We start from the raw sequence: 25,590 nt of genomic DNA on the forward strand, positions 1-25,590 counted from the left end.
GATCCTTTTTGATCCACCTCCTAGAGTAATGGAAATAAAACCAAAAATAAACAAATGGGACCTAATGAAACATCAAAGCTTTTGCACAGCAAAGGAAATCATAAACAAGACGATAAGACAACCCTCAGAATGGGAGAAAATATTTGCAAACGAATCAACGGACAAAGGATTAATCTCCAAAATATATAAACAGCTCATGCAGCTCAATATTTAAAAAACAAACAACCCAATCCAAAAATGGGCAGAAGACCTAAATAGACATTTCTCCAAAGAAGACATACAGATGGCCAAGAAGCACATGAAAAGCTGCTCAACATCACTAATTATTAGAGAAATGCAAATCAAAACTACAATGAGGTACCACCTCACACCAGTTAGAATGGGCATCATCAGAAAATCTGCAAACAACAAATGCTGGAGAGGGTGTGGAGAAAAGGAACCCTCTTGCACTGCTGGTGGGAATGTAAATTGATACAGCCACTATGGAGAACAGTATGGAGGTTCCTTAAAAAACCAAAAATAGAATTACCATATGATCCAGCAATCCCACTACTGGTCATATACCCTGAGAAAACCATAATTCAAAAAGACACATGCGGGCTTCCCTGGTGGCGCAGTGGTTGAGAATCTGCCTGCTAATGCAGGGGACACGGGTTCGAGCCCTGGTCTGGGAAGATCACACATGCCGCGGAGCAACTAGGCCCGTGAGCCACAACTACTGAGCCTGCGCGTCTGGAGCCTGTGCTCCGCAACAAGAGAGGCCGCGATAGTGAGAGGCCCGCGCACCGCAATGAAGAGTGGCCCCTACTCGCCGCAACTAGAGAAAGCCCTCGCACAGAAACGAAGACCCAACATAGCAATCAATCAATCAATCAATAAAAAAATAAATAAATCTTTAAAAAAAAAAAAAAAAAAAAAAAAGGACACATGCACCCCAATGTTCACTGCAGCACTATTTACAATAGCCAGGTCATGGAAGAAACCTAAATGCCCATCGACAGACAAATGGATGAAGAAGATGTGGTACAAATATACAATGGAATATTACTCAGCCATAAAAAGGAACAAAATTGGGTCATTTGTTGAGACGTGGATGGATCTAGACACTGTCGTTTAGAGTGAAGTAAGTCAGAATGAGAAAAACAAATATAGTATATTAACACATATATGTTGAACTTAGAAAAATGGTACAGATGAACCAGTTTGCAGGGCAGAAATCGAGACACAGATGTAGAGAACAAACATATGGACACCAAGGGGGGAAAGCGGCAGGGAGTTGGGGTGGTGGTGTGATGAATTGGGCGATTGGGATTGACATGTATACACTGATGTGTATAAAATGTATGATTAATAAGAACCTGCTCTATAAAAAAATAAATTAAATAAAATCCAAAAATTAAAAAAAAAAAAAAAGATTTGACTTTACATAGCTGCCATCATATTAAGGGTAACTTTAGAATCCTGTATGACTGAAAGGTTTTAGGTAAGAAAGGTAATAAGGTTGTTTTTTAGATGGAATAGCGAACAAGAAGCCCAGTATAAGAAAACCTGATATGAACTCTAAATGGATGGAGAGGAGAGAAACATGAGGCAGGACACCATCAGAAGGAAGCTTTTCAATACTGTAGGTGAGAAATGATAAAGGTCTGGACAAAGCAGTGGCTGGGATAATTCTGTTGCAAGTATATGACACGTTACAATTAAACTAAGACCAAAGCATTAAACGGTACTTAAACAATACATCTAGTCAAGTATTCGTTTTAAATTACTTTTGAAAACTGGCATCATAATGTCAGTGAGGAGAGAGTAAGATGAGCACTCTTGACATTCATCAGAATGCGTAAAAATAGTACAACCCTTGTAGAGAGTATTTTAGCAATTTGCATCAAAGGCTTTAAAAATATTCACACGATTTGACTTCAAAAATCCATTCCTTGGAATCTAAACAATGTATTGAAAAAGTTTCACATACAAAGTTGTTCCAGACAGCATTGTAATAACCAAAAGTAGAAAAACAAGTTATCAATCAGTTAAGCAAACTATAACTTTATGTAATGATCTAAAGCCACTAAAACTTAAATACTAAAAGGATTTATAATAACATGGAAATTGTTTAAGATGTGTTACATAACATAAGCATAATGCAAGCCTATTTCAGTTTGACTCTACCCATTAAAAGAAAGACACATATGAAAAAAAAAACCAAAAAACTTTTATGAGATCAACCAACAAATTAATAGTTATCTTTCTATGGTAAGAAATAGATGATTTATCTATCATTCATTCACTCATTCTTTTAAATGACTTCTCTGAATTTCCTCATTTTCCTATGAGCATGTATTTCATTCAGAGTGGAATCTACCACTTTAGATATGCAGACTTGAGCTCCAAAAACCAGTTTGAGCACGGTAGCAATACTCACCAGGGCTGACACCAGCAGATGGGTCAGGAGAACTGCAAGCAGGGTGTACCACTTTTTCTTCTCACAGCCATCAAAAAACACAATGCCCCAGAACATGTGCAGCAATATGATCACCAGCGTCATGAAAGCTGAAAGACAGGCAACCATTACTGCCCAGTCACAGGACAACAAACCCCAAAGCCCACTGAACACCTAGTCCTGGGACAACGCTCTTGGGGTACACTGCACTACTGTGAGGGTTCAACCCTATCTGACAGAAGCGGGACCCTGACACATATTTGCTCGAATAGTAACTCTGAGAGCAACATTCCTGAACCAGGGGGCCAACTCTGAAGCAGCTTCTCATCTAGAACGTGAACTTGTGAAACAAAAAGTCAACTTGGATCTGGCTTTCAAGGAGTTTCTCTTAGGAATGCAATAAAACTACTGTGATATCTAATCAGCTTTTCTCCAAATTACCCTTCTGCACTAATTGCGAAACTCCCACCCTCCCCCAACACCACGCCACACAGCACGTGGGATCTTAGTTCCCCGACCAGGGATCAAACCAGCACGCCCCCAACCCCGCATTGGAAACTCAAAGTCTTAACCAATGGACTGCCAGGGAGGTCCCTGAGAAACTGTTCTCCATTAAAAGAGGTGTCTTCAATTTAAACAAGTCTTCTCATCAAAGTGGAATTTCTCCTTGGATTTTTTTTTTAAGGCCAATGGAAGATAAAAATATTAGAAATTGCAGTAATTATCCAAGATTCTTTCTTTTTTTAACATCTTTATTGGAGTATAAGTGCTTTACAATCGTGTGTTAGTTTCTGCTTTATAACAAAGTGAATCAGGTATACATATACATATGTCCCCATATCTCTTCCCTCTTGCGTCTCCCTCCCACCCTCCCTATCCCACCCCTCTAGGTGGACACAAAGCATGAGCTGATCTCCCTGTGCTATGCGGCTGCTTGGCAGCCCACTAGCTATCTATTTTACGTTTGGTAGTGTATATATGTCCATGCCACTCTCTCACTTCATCCCAGCTTCCCCTTCCCCCTCCCCATGTCCTCAAGTCCATTCTTTACATCTGCGTCTTTATTCCTGTCCTGCCCCTAGGTTCTTCAGAACCATTTTTTTTTTTAACTCACTACAAATAACTCAATTTCGTTTCTTTTTATGGCTGAGTAATATTCCATTGTATATATGTGCCACATCTTCTTTATCCATTCATCTGTCGATGGGCATTTAGGTTGCTTCCATGTCCTGGCTATTGTAAAGAGTGCTGCAATGAACAATGTGGTACATGACTCTTTTTGAATTAAGGTTTTCTCAGGGTATATGCCCAGTAGTGGGACTGCTGGGTCTTATGGTAGTTCTAGTTTTAGTTTTTTAAGGAACCTCCATACTGTTCTCCACAGTGGCTGTATCAATTTACACTCCCACCAAAAGTGCAGGAGGGTTCCCTTTTCTCCACACCCTCTCCAGCATTTATTGTTTGTAGGTTTTTTGATGATGGCCATTCTGACTGGTGTGAGGTGATACCTCATTGTAGTTTTGATTTGCATTTCTCTAATGATTAGTGATGTTGAGCATCCTTTCATGTGTTTGTTGGCAATCTGTATATCTTCTTTCAAGAAATGTCTGTTTAGGTCTTCTGCCCATTTTTTATCCAAGATTCTTAAGCAACTGAAACTGAACTTGATTGGCACACACAGGTTTTTCTATGGAATACTGTGTGTGTGCATGCGTGTGTGTGTGTGTCCTGCATCCTGGACAACACTCCTTACTTAAAATGAGCAAGTTTCAGAATTCCCTGGCGGTCCAGTAGTTAGGACTCCACGCTCTCACTGCTGAGGGCCCAGCTTCGATCCCTGGTCGGGGAACTAAAATCCCACAAGCCATGAGGTGTGGCCAAAAAAAAAAAAAGAAAGATCAAGTTCCACATATTCTGAAAGTTTCAACATGAAAAAAGGCACACAGATTTCCCTTTTCCACCATTAACACCCACCAATCTGGCAAAAAGTCAAGTCTGACCATTCTCTTTCACACTGCTGGTAGGCAAACAATCTAGCATTACCTAGCAAAGTTGAAAATTTGCATTCTCTATCGCACTCCAGCAATTCCACAGCTAGACCTATACAGTTCTCCCTTGGTATCCGTGGAGGATTGGGTCCAGGGCCCCCCCATGGATACCAAAACCTGCAGAGGCTCAAGTCCCTTATATAAAATGGTGTAATATCTGCATATAACCTATGCACAGCACATCCTCCACCGTATACCTTAAATCATCTCTAGATTACTTATAATACCTAATATAATGTAAATATTAGGAAAATAGTTGTAAACACAGTGTAAATTCTATGTAAATAGTTGCTGGAGCCAGGCAAGTACAAGTTTTGCTTTGGGGAATTTTCTTTTCCTGAATTATTTTTGATCCACGGTAGGCTGAATCTGTGAATGCAAAACCCACAGATATGGAGGGCTGACTGTAAGGACTCTGAAGCAGTTAGTTTTTGAATCAATAGATCACTAGCACTTGAGCACTTGTTAGAAATGCAGATTCTGAGGATTAACCAAGATGGCGGAGTAGAAGGACGTGCTCTCACTCCCTCTTGCGAGAGCACCAGAATCACAACTGGCTGCTGGACAATCATCGACAGGAAGACACTGGACTTCACCAAGGAGGATACCCCACGTCCAAGGACAGAGGAGAAGCCACAGTGAGACGGTAGGAGGGGCGCAATCAGAGTAAAATCAAATCCCATAACTGCTGGGTGGGTGACTCACAGACTGGCGAGCACTTATACCACAGAAGTCCACCCACTGGAGTGAATGTTCTGAGCCCCACGTCAGGCTTCCCAACCTGGGGGTCCGGCAACGGGAGGAGGAATTCATAGAGAATCAGACTTTGAAGCCTAGTGGGAATTGATTGCAGGACTTTGACAGGACTGGGGGAAACAGAGAACCCACTCTTGGAGGGCGTACACAAAATAGTGTCTGCATCGGGACCCAGACGAAGGAGCAGTGACCCTGGGGGAGACTGAACCAGACATAACTGCTGGTGTTGGGGGGTCTCCTGCAGAGGCGGGGGCTGGCTCTGTTTCACCGTGGGGACAAGGACACTGGCAGCGGAGGTTCTGGGAAGTACTCCTTGGCATGAGCCCTCCCAGAGTCTGCCATTAGCCCCACCAAAGAGCCCGGGTAGGCTCCAGTGTTGGGTTGCCTCAGGCAAAACAACCAACAGGGAGGGAACCCAGCCCCACCCATCAACAGTCAAGTGGATTAAAGTTTTACAGAGCTCTGACCGCCACAGCAACAGTCAGCTCTACCCACCTCCAGAGCCTCCCATCAAGCCTCTTAGATAGCCTCAACCACCAGAGGGCAGACAGCAGAAGCAAGAAAAACTACAGTCCTGCAGCCTGTGGAACAGAAACCACATTTACAGAAAGATAGATAGACAAGATGAAAAGGCAGAGGGCTATATACCAGATGAAGGAACAAGAAAAAACCCCAGAAAAACAACTAAATGAAGTGGAGATAGGCAACCTTCCAGAAAAAGAATTCAGAATAATGATAGTGAAGATGATCCAGGACCTTGGAATAAGAATGGAGGCAAAGATTGAGAAGATGCAAGAAATGATTAACAAAGACCTAGAAGAATTAAAGAACAAACAAACAGAGATGACCAATACAATAACTGAAATGAAAACTACACTAGAAGGAATCAATAGTAGAATAACTGAGGCAGAAGAACGGATAAGTGACCTGGAAGACAGAATGGTGGAATTCACTGCTGCGGAACAGACTAAAGAAAAAAGAATGAAAAGAAATGAAGACAGCCTAAGAGACCTCTGGGACAACATTAAACGCAACAACATTCACATTATAGGGGTCCCAGAAGGAGAAGAGAGAGAGAAAGGACCAGAGAAAATATTTGAAGAGATTATAGTCGAAAACTTCCCTAACATGGGAAAGGAAATAGCCACCCAAGTCCAGGAAGCGCAGAGAGTCCCATACAGGATAAACCCAAGGAGAAGCACGCCGAGACACATAGTAATCAAACTGGCAAAAATTAAAGACAAAGAAAAATTATTGAAAGCAGCAAGGGAAAAACGACAAATAACATACAAGGGAACTCCCATAAGGTTAACAGCTGATTTCTCAGCAGAAACTCTACAAGCCAGAAGGGAGTGGCATGATATACTTAAAGTGATGAAAGGGAAGAACCTACAACCAAGATTACTCTACCTGGCAAGATTCTCATTTAGATTTGATGGAGAAATCAAAAGCTTTACAGACAAGCAAAAGCTAAGAGAATTCAGCACCACCAAACCAGCTCTACAACAAATGTTAAAGGAACTTCTCTAAGTGGGAAACACAAGAGAAGAAAAGGACCTACAAAAACAAACCCAAAACAATTAAGAAAATGGTCATAGGAACATACATATCGATAATTACCTTAAACGTGAATGGATTAAATGCTCCAGCCAAAAGACACAGGCTTGCTGAATGGATACAAAAACAAGACCCATATATATGCTGTCTACAAGAGACCCACTTTAGACCTAGGGACACATACAGACTGAAAGTGAGGGGATGGAAAAAGATATTCCATGCAAATGGAAATCAAAAGAAAGCTGGAGTAGCTATACTCATATCAGATAAAATAGACTTTAAAATAAAGAATGTTACAAGAGACAAGGAAGGACACTACATAATGATCAAGGGATTAATCCAAGAAGAAGATATAACAATTATAAATATATATGCACCCAACATAGGAGCACCTCAATACATAAGGCAACTGCTAACAGCTATAAAAGAGGAAATTGACAGTAACACAATAATAGTGGGGGACTTTAACACCTCACTTACACCAATGGACAGATCATCCAAAATGAAAATAAATAAGGAAACAGAAGCTTTAAATGACACAACAGACCAGATAGATTTAATTGATATTTATAGGACATTCCATCCAAAAACAGCAGATTACACGTTCTTCTCAAGTGCGCACGGAACATTCTCCAGGATAGATCACATCTTGGGTCACAAATCAAGCCTCAGTAAATTTAAGAAGATTGAAATCATATCAAGCATCTTTTCTGACCACAACGCTATGAGATTAGAAATAAATTACAGGGGAAAAAACGTAAAAAACACAAACACATGGAGGCTAAACAATACGTTACTAAATAACCAAGAGATCACTGAAGAAATCAAACAGGAAATCAAAAAATACCTAGAGACAAATGACAATGAAAACACGACAACCCAAAACCTATGGGATGCAGCAAAAGCAGTTCTAAGAGGGAAGTTTATAGCTATACAAGCCTACCTAAAGAAACAAGAAAAATCTCAAGTAAACAATCTAACCTTACACCTAAAGAAACTAGAGAAAGAAGAACAAACAAAACCCAAAGTTAGCAGAAGGAAAGAAATCATAAAGATCAGAGCGGAAATAAATGAAATAGAAACAAAGAAAACAATAGCAAAGATCAATAAAACTAAAAGCTGGTTCTTTGAGAAGATAAACAAAATTGATAAGCCATTAGCCAGACTCATCAAGAAAAAGAGGGAGAGGACTCAAATCAATAAAATCAGAAATGAAAAAGGAGAAGTTACAACAGACACCGCAGAAATACAAAGCATCCTAAGAGACTACTACAAGCAACTTTATGCCAATAAAATGGACAACCTGGAAGAAATGGACAAATTCTTAGAAAGGTATAACCTTCCAAGACTGAACCAGGAAGAAGCAGAAAATATGAACAGACCAATCACAAGTAATGAAATTGAAACTGTGATTAAAAATCTTCCAACAAACAAAAGTCCAGGACCAGATGGCTTCACAGGTGAATTCTATCAAACATTTAGAGAAGAGCTAACACCTATCCTTCTCAAACTCTTCCAAAAAATTGCAGAGGAAGGAACACTCCCAAACTCATTCTATGAGGCCACCATCACCCTGATACCAAAACCAGACAAAGACACTACAAAAAAAGAAAATTACAGACCAATATCACTGATGAATATAGATGCAAAAATCCTCAACAAAATACTAGCAAACAGAATCCAACAACACATTAAAAGGATCATACACCAAGATCAAGTGGGATTTATCCCAAGAATGCAAGGATTCTTCAATATACGCAAATCAATCAATGTGATACACCATATTAACACATTGAAGAATAAAAACCATATGATCATCTCAATAGATGCAGAAAAAGCTTTTGACAAAATTCAACACCCATTTATGATAAAAACTCTCCAGAAAGTGGGCATAGAGGGAACCTACCTCAACATAATAAAGGCCATATATGACAAACCCACAGCAAACATCATTCTCAATGGTGAAAAACTGAAAGCATTTCCTCTAAGATCAGGAACGAGACAAGGATGTCCACTCTCACCACTATTATTCAACATAGTTTTGGAAGTCCTAGCCACGGCAATCAGAGAAGGAAAAGAAATAAAAGGAATACAAATTGGAAAAGAAGAAGTAAAACTGTCACTGTTTGCAGATGACATGATACTATACATAGAGAATCCTAAAACTGCCACCAGAAAACTGCTAGAGCTAATTAATGAATATGGTAAAGTTGCAGGATACAAAATTAATGCACAGAAATCTCTTGCATTCCTATACAATAATGATGAAAAATCTGAAAGAGAAATTATGGAAACACTCCCATTTACCATTGCAACAAAAAGAATAAAATACCTAGGAATAAACCTACCTAGGGAGACAAAAGACCTGTATGCAGAAAACTATAAGACACTGATGAAAGAAATTAAAGATGATACCAACAGATGGAGAGATATACCATGTTCTTGGATTGGAAGAATCAACATTGTGTAAATGACTATACTACCCAAAGCAATCTACAGATTCAGTGCAATCCCTATCCAATTACCAATGGCATTTTTTACGGAGCTAGAACAAATCATCTTAAAATTTGTATGGAGACACAAAAGACCCCGAATAGCCAAAGCAGTCTTGAGGGAAAAAAACGGAGCTGGAGGAATCAAACTCCCTGACTTCAGACTATACTACAAAGCTACAGTAATCAAGACAATATGGTACTGGCACAAAAACAGAAACATAGATCAATGGAACAAGATAGAAAGCCCAGAGATAAACCTACGCACCTATGGTCAACTAATCTATGACAAAGGAGGCAAAGATATACAATGGAGAAAAGACAGTCTCTTCAATAAGTGGTGCTGGGAAAACTGGACAGCTACATGTAAAAGAATGAAATTAGAACACTCCCTAACACCATACACAAAAATAAACTCAAAATGGATTAGAGACCTAAATGTAAGACTGGACACTATAAAACTCTTAGAGGAAAACATAGGAAGAACACTCTTTGACATAAATCACAGCAAGATCTTTTTTGATCCACCTCCTAGAGTAATGGAAATAAAACCAAAAATAAACAAATGGGACCTAATGAAACTTCAAAGCTTTTGCACAGCAAAGGAAACCATAAACAAGATGAAAAGACAACCCTCAGAATGGGAGAAAATATTTGCAAACGAATCAATGGACAAAGGATTAATCTCCAAAATATATAAACAGCTCATTCAGCTCAATATTAAAGAAACAAACAACCCAATCCAAAAATGGGCAGAAGACCTATATAGACATTTCTCCAAAGAAGACATACAGATGGCCACGAAGCACATGAAAAGATGCTCAACATCACTAATTATTAGAGAAATGCAAATCAAAACTACAATGAGGGGCTTCCCTGGTGGCGCAGTGGTAGAGAATCTGCCTGCTAATGCAGGGGACACGGGTTCAAGCCCTGGTCTGGGAAGATCCCACATGCTGCGGAGCAACTAGGCCCGTGAGCCACAACTACTGAGCCTGCGCGTCTGGAGCCTGTGCTCCGCAACAAGAGAGGCCGCGATAGTGAGAGGCCCGCGCACCGCGATGAAGAGTGGCCCCCGCTTGCCGCAACTAGAGAAAGCCCTCGCACAGAAATGAAGACCCAACACAGCCAAAAATAAATTAATAAATAAATTTAAAAAAAAAAAAAAAAAAAAAAAAAACTACAATGAGGTATCACCTCACACCAGTTAGAATGGGCATCATCAGAAAATCTACAAACAACAAATGCTGGAGAGAGTGTGGAGAAAAGGGAACCCTCTTGCACTGTTGGTGGGAATGTAAATTGATACAGCCACTATGGAGAACAATATGGAGGTTCCTTAAAAAACTAAAAATAGAATTACCATATGACCCAGCAATCCCACTACTGGGCATATACCCAGAGAAAACCGTAATTCAAAAAGACACATGCACCCGAATGTTCATTGCAGCACTATTTACAATAGCCAGGTCATGGAAGCAACCTAAATGCCCATCAACAGCCGAATGGATAAAGAAGATGTGGTACATATATACAATGGAATATTACTCAGCCATAAAAAGGAATGAAATTGAGTCATTTGTTGAGACGTGGATGGATCTAGAGACTGTCATACAGAGTGAAGTAAGTCAGAAAGAGAAAAACAAATATCGTATATTAACGCATGTATGTGGAACCTAGAAAAATGATACAGATGAGCCGGTTTGCAGGGCAGAAGTTGAGACACAGATGTAGAGAACAGACATATGGACACCAAGGGGGGAAAACAGCGGTGGGGTGGGGATGGTGGTGTGCTGAATTGGGCAATTGGGATTGACATGTATACACTGATGTGTATAAAATTGATGACTAATAAGAACCTGCAGTATAAACAAACAAACAAAACAACTAAAAAAAAAAAAAAAAAAAAGAAATGCAGATTCTTGGGACCCACCTCAGACCTCCTGAATCTGACACAGTACACCCAGCAATCTATGTTTAAATAGCCCTCCAGGTGATTCTAATGCATGGTGAAGTTTGAGAACCACTGCTGTAGAGAAACTTTAGTGTATTTGTACAAGGAGATATATACAAGAATATTAATAGCAGCACTGTTTGTAATGACAAAAAATGTTCATCATTACCAGAATGGATAAACTGTGGTGTATTCACACAATGGAATACTTATATGTTCTATAATATAAATGGTCTTAAGAATATAATGTTGAGTGAGGGAAAAGCATATTGTGGGAAAATGACCATTATTTCAGTTATACAAAGTCAAAAGCAAACTATTAAAAAGACATTAACTGTTGAGGCTGGAGGAAAGCAAGTTGTTACATCTAGTGATAGTGTTTCAGCAAATGATGGTAAATACTTTAAAGTAGAGGAGGGATTTTAAAAAAGAAAAAACTTCAGGACAATGGTAGACGAAACTAAAATGATGCATTTTAATTCCATCGATGATCCCTCAAAGGTCAGTTTCCCTGAAGACAGATGCCTGTTTATGTGATGGTGTAGAGTTGAGATGACTGAAAACACCCAGGAGTTAATTTTATGTCACAAAAGACCAGAGTAGAAATTGTGATCTATAGACACAGATGTTCACGCTCTAAGGTTTTTCTAAAGCCTACACGTCAATTACATGTCAAGAGAAAGAAATGACATCATTAATGAGTCATCTGTTCGTGAGCTATGTGAAAGGAAGATCAAAATGGAGTCAGTATTGCTAAGAGAACTCTCCAAACGGAGCCGGGTGGCCATTAAGGAAGTGTAACTTAGGCATGGCTCAGCCGAGATGGAATCTGACATTTTGACCTGATGAAGTCATCCAGGACACCTGCCAGAAACTCAAGACACTTATTGAACCTTTACCCTAAAATAACTCATGACAGTCTATCCACTTATTGGACCCCTACTCTAAAACAACTTGATTCCTTAAGGACAAATATTTTCCGACTTATGTCAATCACAATTCTCACCAGGCAACTTTTAACAACCTCATCGCCTTTTGTCTTTATAAGCCCGAGTCTATTTCTTCCTTGGAACACTCTTTCAAGATTACATGAATCTGTCTCCTGACTTGCAATTCTTTTTTTAAAAATTAATTAATTAATTATAATTGGCTGCATTGGATCTTCATTGCTGTGCGTGGGCTTCCTCTAGTTGCAGTGAGCGGGGGCTACTCTTCCTCGTGGTGTGCGGGCTTCTCATTGTGGTGGCTTCTCTTGCTGTGGAGCACAGGTTCTAGGCACGGGTTTCAGTAGTTGTGGCACGTGGGCTCAGCAGTTGTGGCTCACGGGCTCTAGAGCTCAGTCTCAGTAGTTGTGGCGCACGGGTTTAGTTGCTCCGTGGCATGTGGGATCTTCCCAGACCAGGGCTCGAACCCGTGTCCCCTGCATTGGCAGGCAGATTCTTAACCACTGAGCCACCAGGGAAGTCCCTGACTTGCAATTCTTAAGACCCCAAATAAACTCTTTTCTTATTTGCAGCCTCCTGCATTATCTTTTGTTTGACAGCTATATTTGCCCTTTCTTCTATGCATTACCACATATATTGAAGCCAGCCAATTATCCCCCTGTGATCAAGTCCTAGAGTTCAGCTACTTGGAAAATGCTCTTACTTATGGACTTTTCAGTTCATTCTCATCCAAAAGAGCATTACTCTGTTTCAGACAAACATCCTCAACATATCATTAGCCCTCAACTTTCTTTCAAATTCTAGGTAGGATATTTCTGTTTGCAAGCCTCTTTCCTGCTAAAAATTACCTCTGATGGATTGACCCTGTCTCCAAAGTAAAGTCCAAGCATCTCAGGTTAGCATCGAAGGCCCTCTACAACCTAGACCCAAATTACTATCCTTTACTAATCTTCAAACATATCCTACATGGAAGAAAACCAGAACTCTTACTTATACTCTGTCTATGCCTCTATGTTTCCACTTCTTGTTTTTTAACTGATTACCCTTTTGCCTGAATGCTCTACCCCTCACCACCAGCCTACCCATTTCACTCCATCCAAATCTTACTTTTATTTAACATCTAGCTCAGTGCCATCTCCTTGGTGAGCTCATCCTGATACCTACTCTTTTTTTTTAAACACTCCACACACATTTACTGAGCACCTAGAGAGTCTGGCCTGAAGATGATGCCTGTGAGCTCTGGAGTCACACACTCCTGAGCTGGAATCCTAGCTCCATGGTGTGGCTTTGGGCAAGCTCTTCCAACCCCTCTGAGCTTCTGTTTCCTTTATTTCTAAAATGCAAATAATGCCCCTGGGTTGCTGTGCAGGGAAGAACAGTGCTTTGCAAACCACAGTTTTTCAATAAATGACAACTACTATGTGCTATGGTCTCCAGATTCAAAGATGAACATAAGCCAGGACCTTTAATTTAGTGAGTTTGTACTAACAGGTGGGAAAGTAAAGCAAAGCAGCAAGCAATTACCACATTCATCCAAGCTTCCTGGGCACTTGACTATGTTTTAAAATGCACTCTTGTTCACTCTTATAGATTATTTCTTCCTCTGACATTGTATTACTCGCACATTTACTTTCTTCCTCCCCCTTTTATTAATCCATACAAAGATTTATTAGCACCCACTATGGGCCAGGCAATAGGGCTATCACAGTGAACAAAATACAGTCCCATGGAACTTCCTTTTCAGAAAAGAAGCAGGTCGTTTCAGTTTACTGTTTTATTAACACAATATCTAAAAAGTATCTCTCAGACATTTATTAAAACATTGTATATTCCTACTTGACTGCTTATTTATTCAGCTAGCACTACTTTCTGGCTAGCTTTTTTTGGCCACGCTGTGCAGCATGCTGGATCTCAGTTCCCCAACGAGGGATCGAACCCATGTGCCCTGCAGTGGAAGCGCGGAGTGCTAACCACTGGACCACCAGGGAATTCTCATTGCTTTGTTCTAATATTCTTAAAAGTAGAAAAAACAAAAACACTTTTCTAAGTTAACCATGAGAATATCAAAATCATATCCTTTTATAATCCAGATTAATAAAAAGAGCTCCCATAATTTTAATGTTTTAGAACATTAATCAGAAAGCTGAAGAGTTCTAACAAGTATTTTACATCTATTTGTGAAATTGTATTTTAATACTTTGCTAATGCACTTCCTTTTCTAATAATCTTTTACACATTCTCTTGGTAGAGAATGTTTCCATCTAACCTACTTCTAAGCAAAATGTTTCAGTGTTATCTTTAAGATGCTACATTTACTATTTGGTTCTTTAATCCTTCCTGAACATAGCCCAAACACTCTAGAACACGGATTCATAAATATCTTCATTTTCACGCTTGTCCCTCTCTCCCTCATTCCTGATATCTACTTTTCTGTCCTTGCAAAGACAATGGTCTAATATAGCTATAGATCCTAATACTGGATCCAGCCAGCATGGAAACTGCTATCATCTGGCTTCCCCTGACAACTTCAGAGCATCTCTATAACCAGGCCAGAGAGCTCCAAGGCCTGCTGCTGGATGGTGGCAACAACAGACAGAGCAGGACTTCCCAAAGCCAAGGCTCAGCCTCAGCTGCCCAGAGATAGGATGTGATTACCAAAGGGCTTCTGGATGCTTTTTCCAAGGAAGAGAAGGGTCTGGGACTTCAAGGTTCGGTAAAGTGACAGACCCTCCTCCATCCCTCTTGGCTGCAGAAACTCGCCAGATCCTGGAGAGATCTCCAATGACCTAGCCCAAGTCAGGACCCAGAACTAAACCAGTGTTTTTGAAAATGCCTTTCCTGCAATAAGGATTTAACTTTACATTTTTGCTTTAAAAAATGTAACAGAATTCTGTGACCTAGTTTATTGTAATGTAGATGTACATATATTACTAACCAAGTAACATTCTCCCAGATAAAAATAAAACATTTTGAAAACCATCTCATATGACACAGCCATAAGAAAGGCGTAGTACTGTCCCTTAATACCAACCAGATCAAAAAGAAAATGTCCTGAAAGCAATCTGAATATAAACAAATATAATTATACAAAATATCATTTCAGATTTATGAAAATGCTCCTGAAGGATGTTCATGAGCTGAACAGACTGCCAAGGAAACGATGTTACATTTACAGTCCCCCTAGCAGATGGTGAAGAATGATGAAATTCCCTCCCCCAATTAGCCCATCAGTGTGGAGAGTCAGTGTTGGGAAGCCCCTTAGAAGTTGCTGATCTAGTCCCCTGTGCAATGAAAAAGCAGATCCCACAGGGTCCACTTCAAATACTTCCAGTTTAGGAGCTTATTTCATCAAAACAGTCACTGTGGGAAACTTCCCTCTAAAAGCGAACCCAAATCTGGCCTTTCAACTCGGTGATTCTCAAGTGGGGGGATTTTGCCCCCAGAGGTCACTTGTCAATGTCTGTAGACATTTTTGGTTGCCACACTGGGGGTGGGCTGCTTCTGGCATCTGGTGGACAGAAGCCAGGGACGCTGCTGAACACCCTACAGTACACAAGACAACGCCCCCCCCGAAAAAAGAACCCCAAAAGTCAATAGTAACGAGGTTGAGAAACCCTGCTCCAGCTCCTGCTTATTAAGCCTAGGAAGGCCCTTTGAAGAAGCAAAAGTCAACTCTTTTTTTCCATATGTGGCACATTAAAAAATACTTGAAACTCTCTCTATAGGTCAATTATTACCACAAAAATGCTGCATAACAAACCAAGCCAAACTCACTGGCCAGAGCTGCCATTGGGAGCATGGGGTCTAAGGCAGTGCTCACAGGAACCTAGGGTGCAATTCCTTAATTCAGTGAGTGTGGGCTCTCAGGATTCTATTACTTTGTATTAATGCTTCACAGACTTCATGAAATTAACTAGGACCTTCTCATGTCTGTCTCTGCCCTGGAGTAGTTTCAGCACCATCAGGTTTACCTTTTCTTTAAATGTTTGCTCCAAAGCATCTCTCAAACATCCATTCCTGATTCCGTATATAAAGCAAAAGCTAGCGCATAAGAACTTGGATGGAGATTTAAATGGAAGTGGGAGGTAAGATTTGCAGTTGGATTAGATGTGAGGATTGAGAAAAACAGAAGAATCAGGAATTACTCCAAGGTTTTGGGCCTGAGCAGCAGGAAGGATGGAAGTGCTTCAACTGAGATGAGGGAGACCGCAGAGATACCCCGCTTTAAAGATGCCATCCGTGCCTTCTGTCCTCCAGAAATGCTGGTAAATCAGCAGTATTGCAAATCACTGTTCCACTGAATGTAAGGAGAAAGTCTCCTGAGAGATGGAAAAGCAGCCTACCATCTGAAACAAGGCACTTCATTCTCAAGATTGAAATATCCATGTAGATCTTTGTAAATGAAAATATTCAAGTAAATGTTCGGTGAAGCATTTTAGAATGAAAAAGATGAGAAAATCTAATAGATCTATCCCTTAAAACAGGGGTCCCCAACCCCCCGGCCACGGACCGGTACTGGTCCACAGCCTGTTAGAAACTCGGCCGCACGGCAGGAGGTGAGTGGCGGGCGAGCGAGCCAAGCTTCATCTGCTGCTCCCCATCGCTCCCCATTGCTCGCGTTACCGTCTGAACCATCCCCCCACCCCCGGCTCCAGGAAAAAACTGTCTTCCATGAAACCAGTCCCTGGTGCCAAAAAAGGTTGGGGACCACTGCCTTAAAATAAACCTCAAGCTTGATTAATCCCTTCATAGAACCATGAAGATTTCCAAACTTCTATGCATGTTAAGAAAAGTGGTTTTGGGAAATTTAGTTAAAACCTGTTCCAGGAATAGTGTTGGAAAACCTCAGAGTACACCAATGAAACCTGTTACAATGTGAATGATTCCTCCAGAAACTGTGCAATGCAGCAGCACTGACGTGAACATTGTGATTCTCTTTAGCAGAGCTGAGGGGAGGCAGAAGAGTGAACTGGTACAAGCGGTCCCAGTAGTGACGAGCATCCTTGGTGAGAAGTGCGCATGGAGCAACTCAGTAAATGCCGGGACTCCAGCACATCCTCCCAGCACAGCCATGGAGCTGCAGAGGATCAAGCTGAGGTTGCTGAGCAAGCCTAGGCTCATCAATAAAGTTGAAGACAGGATTTTTTTTTCTCCTTTCAAATTATAAATATTGGGTATAGTGGGTAAACATATATTCCTATGGGGCTAAATGAAGGAAGATACTATGTTGAATGGTATTCAAAAAATATTACCTTTTCCCAATGCAAATCATCTTTACAGGGTACTATCCTGCTCATCACACTACGAAAAAAATCTCTGTAAGATTCATTGAAGAAAAAGAAACTAAACACACACACACACACACACACACACACACACACACACACACACACAAAGAAACCACCAAAAATTAAAGGCAGCAGTGGATGAAGAAAATAAGGACCAATTCACATGTGAAGATGACACAAGGCCTGAAGAGAGAGAGAAGCACAAGGCATTAGGCTGCCTGAACTGCAAAGGGGTCAGCAGGGGCTCTCCACCCAGCCATGTGGGCAAAGAGATGTCAGTGTCACAGAAGGTGACCTAGAACACACGTGGAAGAGACACAGCCTGTGTCATTCTTTCAGTCACTCTGTGAAGCAATTCACTGAGCTGCCTGTTTGCACTCTGCCTAAAGATGGCTACCTGGGCTCTGCATACTTGATAATGTATCATAGGCTACTAGAGCCTATAACAGGCCAAGGTTTGGGGAAAAGACATTCCAAAAGTATAATTTTCCATTCTCAGTTATTTGAGAAGCTTGAAGGAAAGACTATTACACTACTGATGTAATGAAAACATATAATGAAAATATATATTTGGTGACAAAACCAATGACACGTTACAGTATATGGAGCATCCTTGTGTCATAAGCAGTGACAGTTGTGATAATTAATTATAAGAAATTAAGATTCTAACAAATTCAGAAAAGGATAAGAATTGCAGATTAAGCTCTATTGCAGATCATTTTCTCTGTATCATTAACAATGCTATGGTTTCTCTACCTCTCTGGAATTGGTAGCTATTTGAGACAGTCTTGCATGAAAAGTGCTTTCACTTAAAAGTTTAAACATTTAACAAACTGCCACATTGTATTATAGAAATTATATCAATATTTAAAATACTATGGGAAAAAAGTGAATGAATGAAAAAAACTCACTGGGTTACAACAACAAGGATTTATTCTCATGCTCACTGGTCTAGAGGTTGACTGTGCTTTGGCTGATTAAGTGAGGCTGGGTTCAGCTGGACAGCTCTGCTGCAGGCTGCTGGTACAGCTGGGTTTGCCTTGTCATTTCAGGTTGGGCCCAGGTCTGCTCTATACTTGTTCATTCTGTGGTCCAGGCTAAGGGGGCATTAACTATGGGGGCATGTTCTCTGGCACATGATCAGAGCCCAAGAGGGCAGAACCAACCATGCAAGTGCTTTTTATGTCTCTGACTTACATCCACTTACATCCAATTAGTGACTTACGTTCACTATTTGGCCAATTCGTGTCACAGGGCTGAGCTCAAAGTCAGGGGTAGGCAAGTACGTTCTAGTCACCATGAGGTCAATGCAAGGGTGTGGATGTATATTTCTATTACAGCAAAATGACAAATTTGGACACAAATGAAATCTCCCACATTCCCCTTACTTTTATTTTTCTTCAAGCTCAATATTCCTCTTCCCTTCAATAATACAGCTTCTAGATCTTTCACCATACTAACGATGTTCTTCTATACCAACTTTAGTTCTTCAGTATTCCTATTAAATCACAATGTTCAGAATTGAACACGATACTCTACATGTGATCTGACCCATACTGATTTCTCCTAGTAAAAGGTTTAGCGGCTGAAAAGTTGAAAACCTTACCTAGATAAGAGCACTGCTAAGAAAATAAAATACTGGGTTAGCCAAAAAGTTCGTTCAGTTTCAAGTAAAAATAAAAGACACATTTTTCATTTTCACCAAGAACTTCATTGAACAACGTATTCATTAACCGAGTGAACTTTTTGGCCAACCCAATACGAATGAAATGGTTTGGGGAAGTTTTAAAAATAAAATATCAGCTATCCTTACTGAGTACTAAAGACATTTTTCTTCTAAAGCATAAGGGAGGCAATTCAGAGTGATAAATCCAGATACCACATAAATTAGAGAAATTATCCTTTCTCTAAATTCTATTCTTCATTTCGAGAACCAAATTCTCTACCCTTGGGCTATTTTACAGTTTATAGAGCACTTCAATATATACTCTCTAATTTCATTTCATTCTCTACGACCTTGAGCTAGGTATTATTTTTGCCTCTGCTGAAAGATGAGGAAATTGAGGGGTTAGATGGAAGTGCAGTATTTCCTGTGCCCTGTGAACAATGTGTTTCTAACCTCCAGGACTACAAGGAAGACTGCTTCCCTCCACCTGGAACATTCTTCCCTGACAACCACCTTGCTTTGCCTGCCACCTACCATTCATCCTTTGCATCTCTACTCAGATAGCCCTTCCTCCATAAGCATTGCCTTTCATATTTTTTCAATAAATATTTATGAGTTCATCTAGAAACAAAGAACTCCACAAGGTGCTGGGGATACTGCAGTGAACAAGACAGACAGTCCTTGCACTTATATGGCTGAGCATCCAGCTGGGGAGAAAGACATAAACAAATAACTACACAGTTGATCAATTAATTACAAATGTGGTAAGTACTACAAAGGAGAAGTACAATACCACCCGAGGGGGTTACAGCTTTTTTGCGCACTCATGGCTCTTCCTCATCATAGTATTTATCACACTTTGTTGTAATCAGCTGTTTGTCTTTATTCCCTGCTATGAGTGGAACATATAAACATTAACTGGGCTGTTAAATAAAAATACTTAATTATTTGTGGAATGAGTGATTAAATGATCAAATGGACTTGCCCAAAATACTAAATTAATGAGCCAGGGTAAGACTTGAACTTAAAACTCCAATTCCTATACCTTGACTCTATACAGAATAACCAAGATACGGTAATGATTCTAATAAAAGTTAATGTTAGCCTACTATACAACTACAAACAAAAATAATTAACTTATAATACATTTAATTTGTAAACTATGCTGACTTGTCACATGAAAACCTATGTACATACAGGTATCATATAGTGTACATCTTGTACTAACATAGACATACTAATTATACCCCATATTCCTGATTATTACTTAGGCATTTAAAATAGAGTATGTTAAACTATTTAACTGAAAAATTAAAAAGGAGCTCATGCCTAAATACATGGTAACAGCAGCAATTACAAATAATATATGCAATAAACACAAATACATGCAAATTTGGGGTTATTATTTTTAAATGCAATAAGTAGTTTCTTAAATGTTTAATTCAAAGGTTATGCTCCAAAGAATGATGTTATAACAAATAAACTCTAGCACATGATAAAAGTAACAGCTATTCTTGACTCTATAGGTACACATCCACAGCATGGTCAGCCTGCCGTCCTAACTTAGCTAAAGATATTAAAACACTTTATTCTCTTTGAATTTATAGAAATCACAAATATAATCCCCAAATTGCTAGCACATGTTTTACTTTCTTCCAAAAGAATCATTTTAAGCCAATCTTATGAAAACAGCCTAGTTCACAAAAGGGAATTAGCGCCATCTAGTGAGAGAATCTGGTAGAAAAATAAGTTCCATTAGGAGACCGCTACTTGAGAACCAAAAAAAAAAAAATGCGTATGTAGCAGTTTAATAGACTGATTTAAGAAAATATAGAAAACTGCAGCAGTAACACCCCCTCCTGATTATGTTTTATTAACTTATATTGTACGCTAACAGATTTTAGCATTAATATTACAGTTGTTCTAAAAATCTAATACTCATTACTATGTTCATTTTTTAAGACTGTCAGAAATATTCTAATTATGGAATGTTTAAAAGGAAGATAATTTGCTATGTTGGGGGCGCAACTAAAGAAGTAGGACCCATTCCACTGACATACTTTCCTGTCCTCTAACCGGTAGCCGGACGTGAAGGGCCCTGAATAACTTGTAGGCCTTGAAAAGCCCTTATACATTTTTGTACAGGGACGAGTCATTTGGGGGGCTGTATACAGGATGGATTCCCATGGAAAATGTGTTGAGGAAAGACTAACCGGGTGGGAGTTAATGGTAGTAATCTAGACAGGAGATACCAAGGTCTGAACTGAAATGATGAACAAGGGTCCACTGGGTTTGGGGATCACTATAACGTGCAGCATGTCTCTCAATTTTTTACTGCAGCAACTTGTTTTTTTAATTTGGTCATACCTCCTTATATCTTTTCTATTATTATGTTAAACTGCATTGAAACGCTTAATCACTTTTTTGGTCTTATTCCCTCTACAAGATGATAAGCTCCTTGAAGACAGAAATTACTTTAGTAAAGATGATAAATTAATAATGATTTAATTAAAAGAATCTGTGCATAGGGTCACTTATTTCAACGATACAACTTGTGAAGACAAAAAAATACAGTGGGGTTTTTAAAAACTATTTTTTAAAAGATTCTTCTTGTGTAATTTAGGAGAGATCTTATATTAATTATGTATATTACCAACTCTCAAATGTGTGACCACTGCATCATGGGGACAATTTTCATCTGGTGGATGAAAAGCGGTTTGAAATGGGTTGGTCCTTTTACCTGCATCTTTGGATAAAGGTCAACTCATCTATTATTTTTTTCCTCTCAATTTCTTGTTTTTAAAGAATATAGTACAATTTATTTTTAAATGTTCAAAAGCAAGAAAACTAATTTTTTTTTTTTTTTTCAGATACACACATGAAGGTAAAACTTTCAGGTTTTACCTTCAAAGTAAAACATCGATACATGTTAAAAACCTAACTTTCAGACCTGGCTAACCCAGGGACTTAATAACACAAAATCAGGGCTACAGTTACCTGTCGGGGAGGAGTGAGGAGGAACAAGGGACTCGGAACAAGGGACTCTAAGTTCCTGCTGGTGTCCCAGTTCTTAAGGAACAGGGAAGATGGATTGTTACAGTTAAAATTAAATATATATATGTTTAAATATACGTTTTTAGATATATGACATTACCTCACATTAAATAAGAACTATTTTCTCTCCTCTCAATTTCAAGATTAAATTATACTTCCCATTCCAAAAAGCGGCCAAGATGACAAATGAATTAAGATTAGGGCTACAGTGAAGAGAAATATAAACTAATAAAAACAAAAACAATAAAAGCATATAGCCTATAAAAATTCACTTACAATATATCAGCTATACAGCAACACTCTTAGTATAGTAACAGAAAAATAAATTTTATGCAAGCTTAGTTCCACTCTAAAATTCTACAATACTCTAACTGTAATTTTTATTTTCCTAGGTCCTTTCCATCACAGTGTCTAACAGTATCTTGCCTTTAGAAGGTATAACATAAATTTCTATTCACTTCATTTCCTAAGCCAGGGAACTCCACTAAGGATGATCATTTAGATCATAAATCTGAACATTCACAGCTACCAGACACATACCTGAATTCAGGAAGAACTGGGGAGGGTCTCCATGAATGCCCACCGTGCCCGGTCCCAAAGAGTCAGACAGGGTATTTACAAAGGAAAATACTCCACTCATGATTCCAAAGCCCAAGCCAGAAACTAAAGAGGAAGGAAAACACTGTTAAACCTTACTCATGCTGTGATTTCTCCTCAAATCAAATTCCCAAGGACTAAGGAACACTATTTTGTTGAAGGAAAAAGGGTGCACATGCTGTTGGAGGAGCAGTGGAAAGCTGGCTCAGAAAAGGCAAGCGCTTGGCTAAATGATGAACCGAGAGAAAAGTGGGGAGAAAAGAGGAAAGGAAATGGTCAGTGAAATGTAGCAGAGAAATGAAAAAGGAGAGAAAGAGATCCAGAAAGGCTCCGAAGGGATAGGCGAGACAGAAGGATACGATACTGAAGCTCTGACTTTAATTCATGACAACAGAATCTGTAGAATTAAGTTTGATGGAACTGAGCTTGAGGGGTGACTGTATTGTAAAGAGGGATCCCTGGGTCAAGCTGGGTGACTCAATTTAGGGACCCGGATCCAACCTTTAAACCATAATTCTGAAAGAAAAATACAAAGAGGTATTAACTGTATTAATATGAAGGGTCCTCTCAGTACAGACAAAGTCATGGAAACAACCCAGAGAAGGTAACAATAACATCACTTAGAAATTGTTAACTAGAGTGTATATATGTTAAAAAACGTAACTGTCAAATCTGGTTAATATTTAATGGACACACAGATAATGGTCACCTGCAATCACTTTCCTTTACATAAGGGCCCTGGAAAGCTAGAAAAATAAACAATGTACACCAATAGGCCAATGCGGTAGTAAAATACTACTTGAAACCTACAAAGATTTAAAAGATAAAAATGGCTTTTATGTCAAGTCTGATCTTTTATCTTTAGGACGCCATGCAGTTCTAACTTACCATAAGCCAGCAATCGCATAGAGGGTGCTTTCTCACCTGGGTTTATACTCTTCAAACCCTCACTGGATTTTCTAAAATAAAACCACACAGATAATTTTTTTTAAGTAGTATATCAGAAAAATACATACGATATTTTGAAATCCAGATACTTAATGAGGTTTTTGATCACATTATACTCTAAATCTAAAATCCATTTAAACGAACACAGCAAGTTTTCAATTAACTAAAGTCAATCAAAATTTCCAACCAACTTTTGCCTTTTATCTGACATTCACAAAGAGGAGGAAAAATAAGAAGAATATAAGGGATTGAGTTTAATAATACAAAAAAAGTAATACTTATGACTAAGCTTAGGAAGTATTTAATTCAATATCTTACGGCATCTACCACTCTGAATTTTTCCTCTTCCCAAAGTACTGTATCTTCTATTCCACTTCTTCGGTACTTTGTTGTATTTCCGCCTGGGTTAGACTTATTCTGCCATTCTCCCTTCTACCCTCCACTCCGTAGAACGTAAGTGGTACTCACTCTTCAAAGTCTAGTTCATGCAACAATTGCTCAAAGAAGCCATCTTTACCAATGATTGATAATTATTCATCCCATCTCTCCTTACTCTTAAATCCTACAACACTGACAGTGTGAACTCTCATATGGATACCTAATCAAATGGTCTTCTGATTTGAAAACATTATTTGTTTCATAACCCTAGTCAGGCCTCAGGGGAGAAGTAATCAGGGGAGAATAAAATGCTACCCTCAGAAAAGAAGATAAATGAATACTTGAATGAAACATTAGACTACTGCTCAATAAGAAATGATCTTCAGAGTGATCATATCCATGCTTCTGTCGTGGACAATTTGCAAACTGACCATGAGCCCCTGCACCCCACACAAATGTGTGAGGACTGCGGCAGGTCGGCTCCACTCTTGTCACTATTGCTACCCCTTGTTGGCTAGAAAGTCTGCAACAACAATCCTGACGCAAAGGATATTTAAATTATATTTAAAGTATACTTATTAAAGCAATAAAGGAACCAAACATTTTACAAAGATTTTTCAACAAGTGCTGAAACAAAAAGGAGTTCAGTTAACTCTAAGAGTAGAAAATTAACTAGAACATGGAAATTATATTCTGGGTATTGTGTTAATTAAATTTTAAGGTATGTATATTCACTACAGTGAGCCTATCTCATGACATAAATATATTGACTACATTAAGGCAACACAGAATTCAACCAAAATTGTAATAAGCATAAAGAAGAAGGTCTTTGGGACTTCCCTGGCAGTCCAGTGGTTAAGACTCCACGCTTCCAATGCAGGGGGCACAGATTCAATCCCTGGTCGGGGAACTAAGATCCCACACGCCTCCCGGCGCAGCCAAAAAAAAAGGCAACCCATGGGGAATTCCCAGGTGGTCCAGTGGTTAGGACTCTGCGCTTTCACTGCCGAAGGCGCGGGTTCAATCCCTGGTGGAGGAACTAAGATCCCACAAGCCACACAGCCATGGCCAAAAAAAAAAAAAAAAAAAAAGGCAACCCATGTTCAGCTTGTAGTCCTTTGGAACCTTAGGTTAGTGCCAATAAAGGGTTGCTTTTCAGGTGGAAACCGTGAAGAAACACAATAGTGAAGAACAGCAGATACCCATTTAGCCACTCCAGGTAAGTGAGGTTTTAGAACCTCAAGTCCTAAGGGGTTATTAAAGCCATGTCCTGATCTGTGAAAATCTACTGAAATTAGTAAATGCAAAACCAACATGAGCCAGTGATGTTGGAGACAGGAAAATCCAGTGCAACCCGAGGCTGAGTTAAGAGAACAGTGCCCTGTCAAGGGTGGGAAGGACCCTGCTCTCTGCACTGCTTTGACCACAGCAGGGTACTGTGCTGGGTTCCAGACACAGGTAAATCCCA

At 39.4% G+C, this 25,590-nt stretch overlaps 1 protein-coding gene across 4 annotated transcripts in view; it reads right to left on the bottom strand.

The window, feature by feature from the left end:
• Nucleotides 1–25,590, bottom strand: part of APH1B (aph-1 homolog B, gamma-secretase subunit) — a 267,402-nt gene that overhangs the window by 238,674 nt on the left and 3,138 nt on the right. For all 4 annotated transcript variants that reach the window (XR_009699387.1, XM_061180221.1, XM_061180222.1 and 1 more), the window contains exons 3-5: nucleotides 23,685–23,755; nucleotides 22,740–22,862; nucleotides 2,423–2,550 (exon numbers count right to left, since the gene is read on the bottom strand). Coding sequence is in view for 3 of the 4 variants with exons in the window: in XM_061180221.1 (XP_061036204.1) it covers nucleotides 2,423–2,550; nucleotides 22,740–22,862; nucleotides 23,685–23,755 (322 nt within the window). In the remaining variant the exon portion in view is untranslated. The remainder of the gene's footprint in view (nucleotides 1–2,422; nucleotides 2,551–22,739; nucleotides 22,863–23,684; nucleotides 23,756–25,590) is intronic.

Source organism: Eubalaena glacialis, chromosome 2 (assembly GCF_028564815.1).
Source record: "Eubalaena glacialis isolate mEubGla1 chromosome 2, mEubGla1.1.hap2.+ XY, whole genome shotgun sequence".
Taxonomy (NCBI): domain Eukaryota; kingdom Metazoa; phylum Chordata; class Mammalia; order Artiodactyla; family Balaenidae; genus Eubalaena; species Eubalaena glacialis.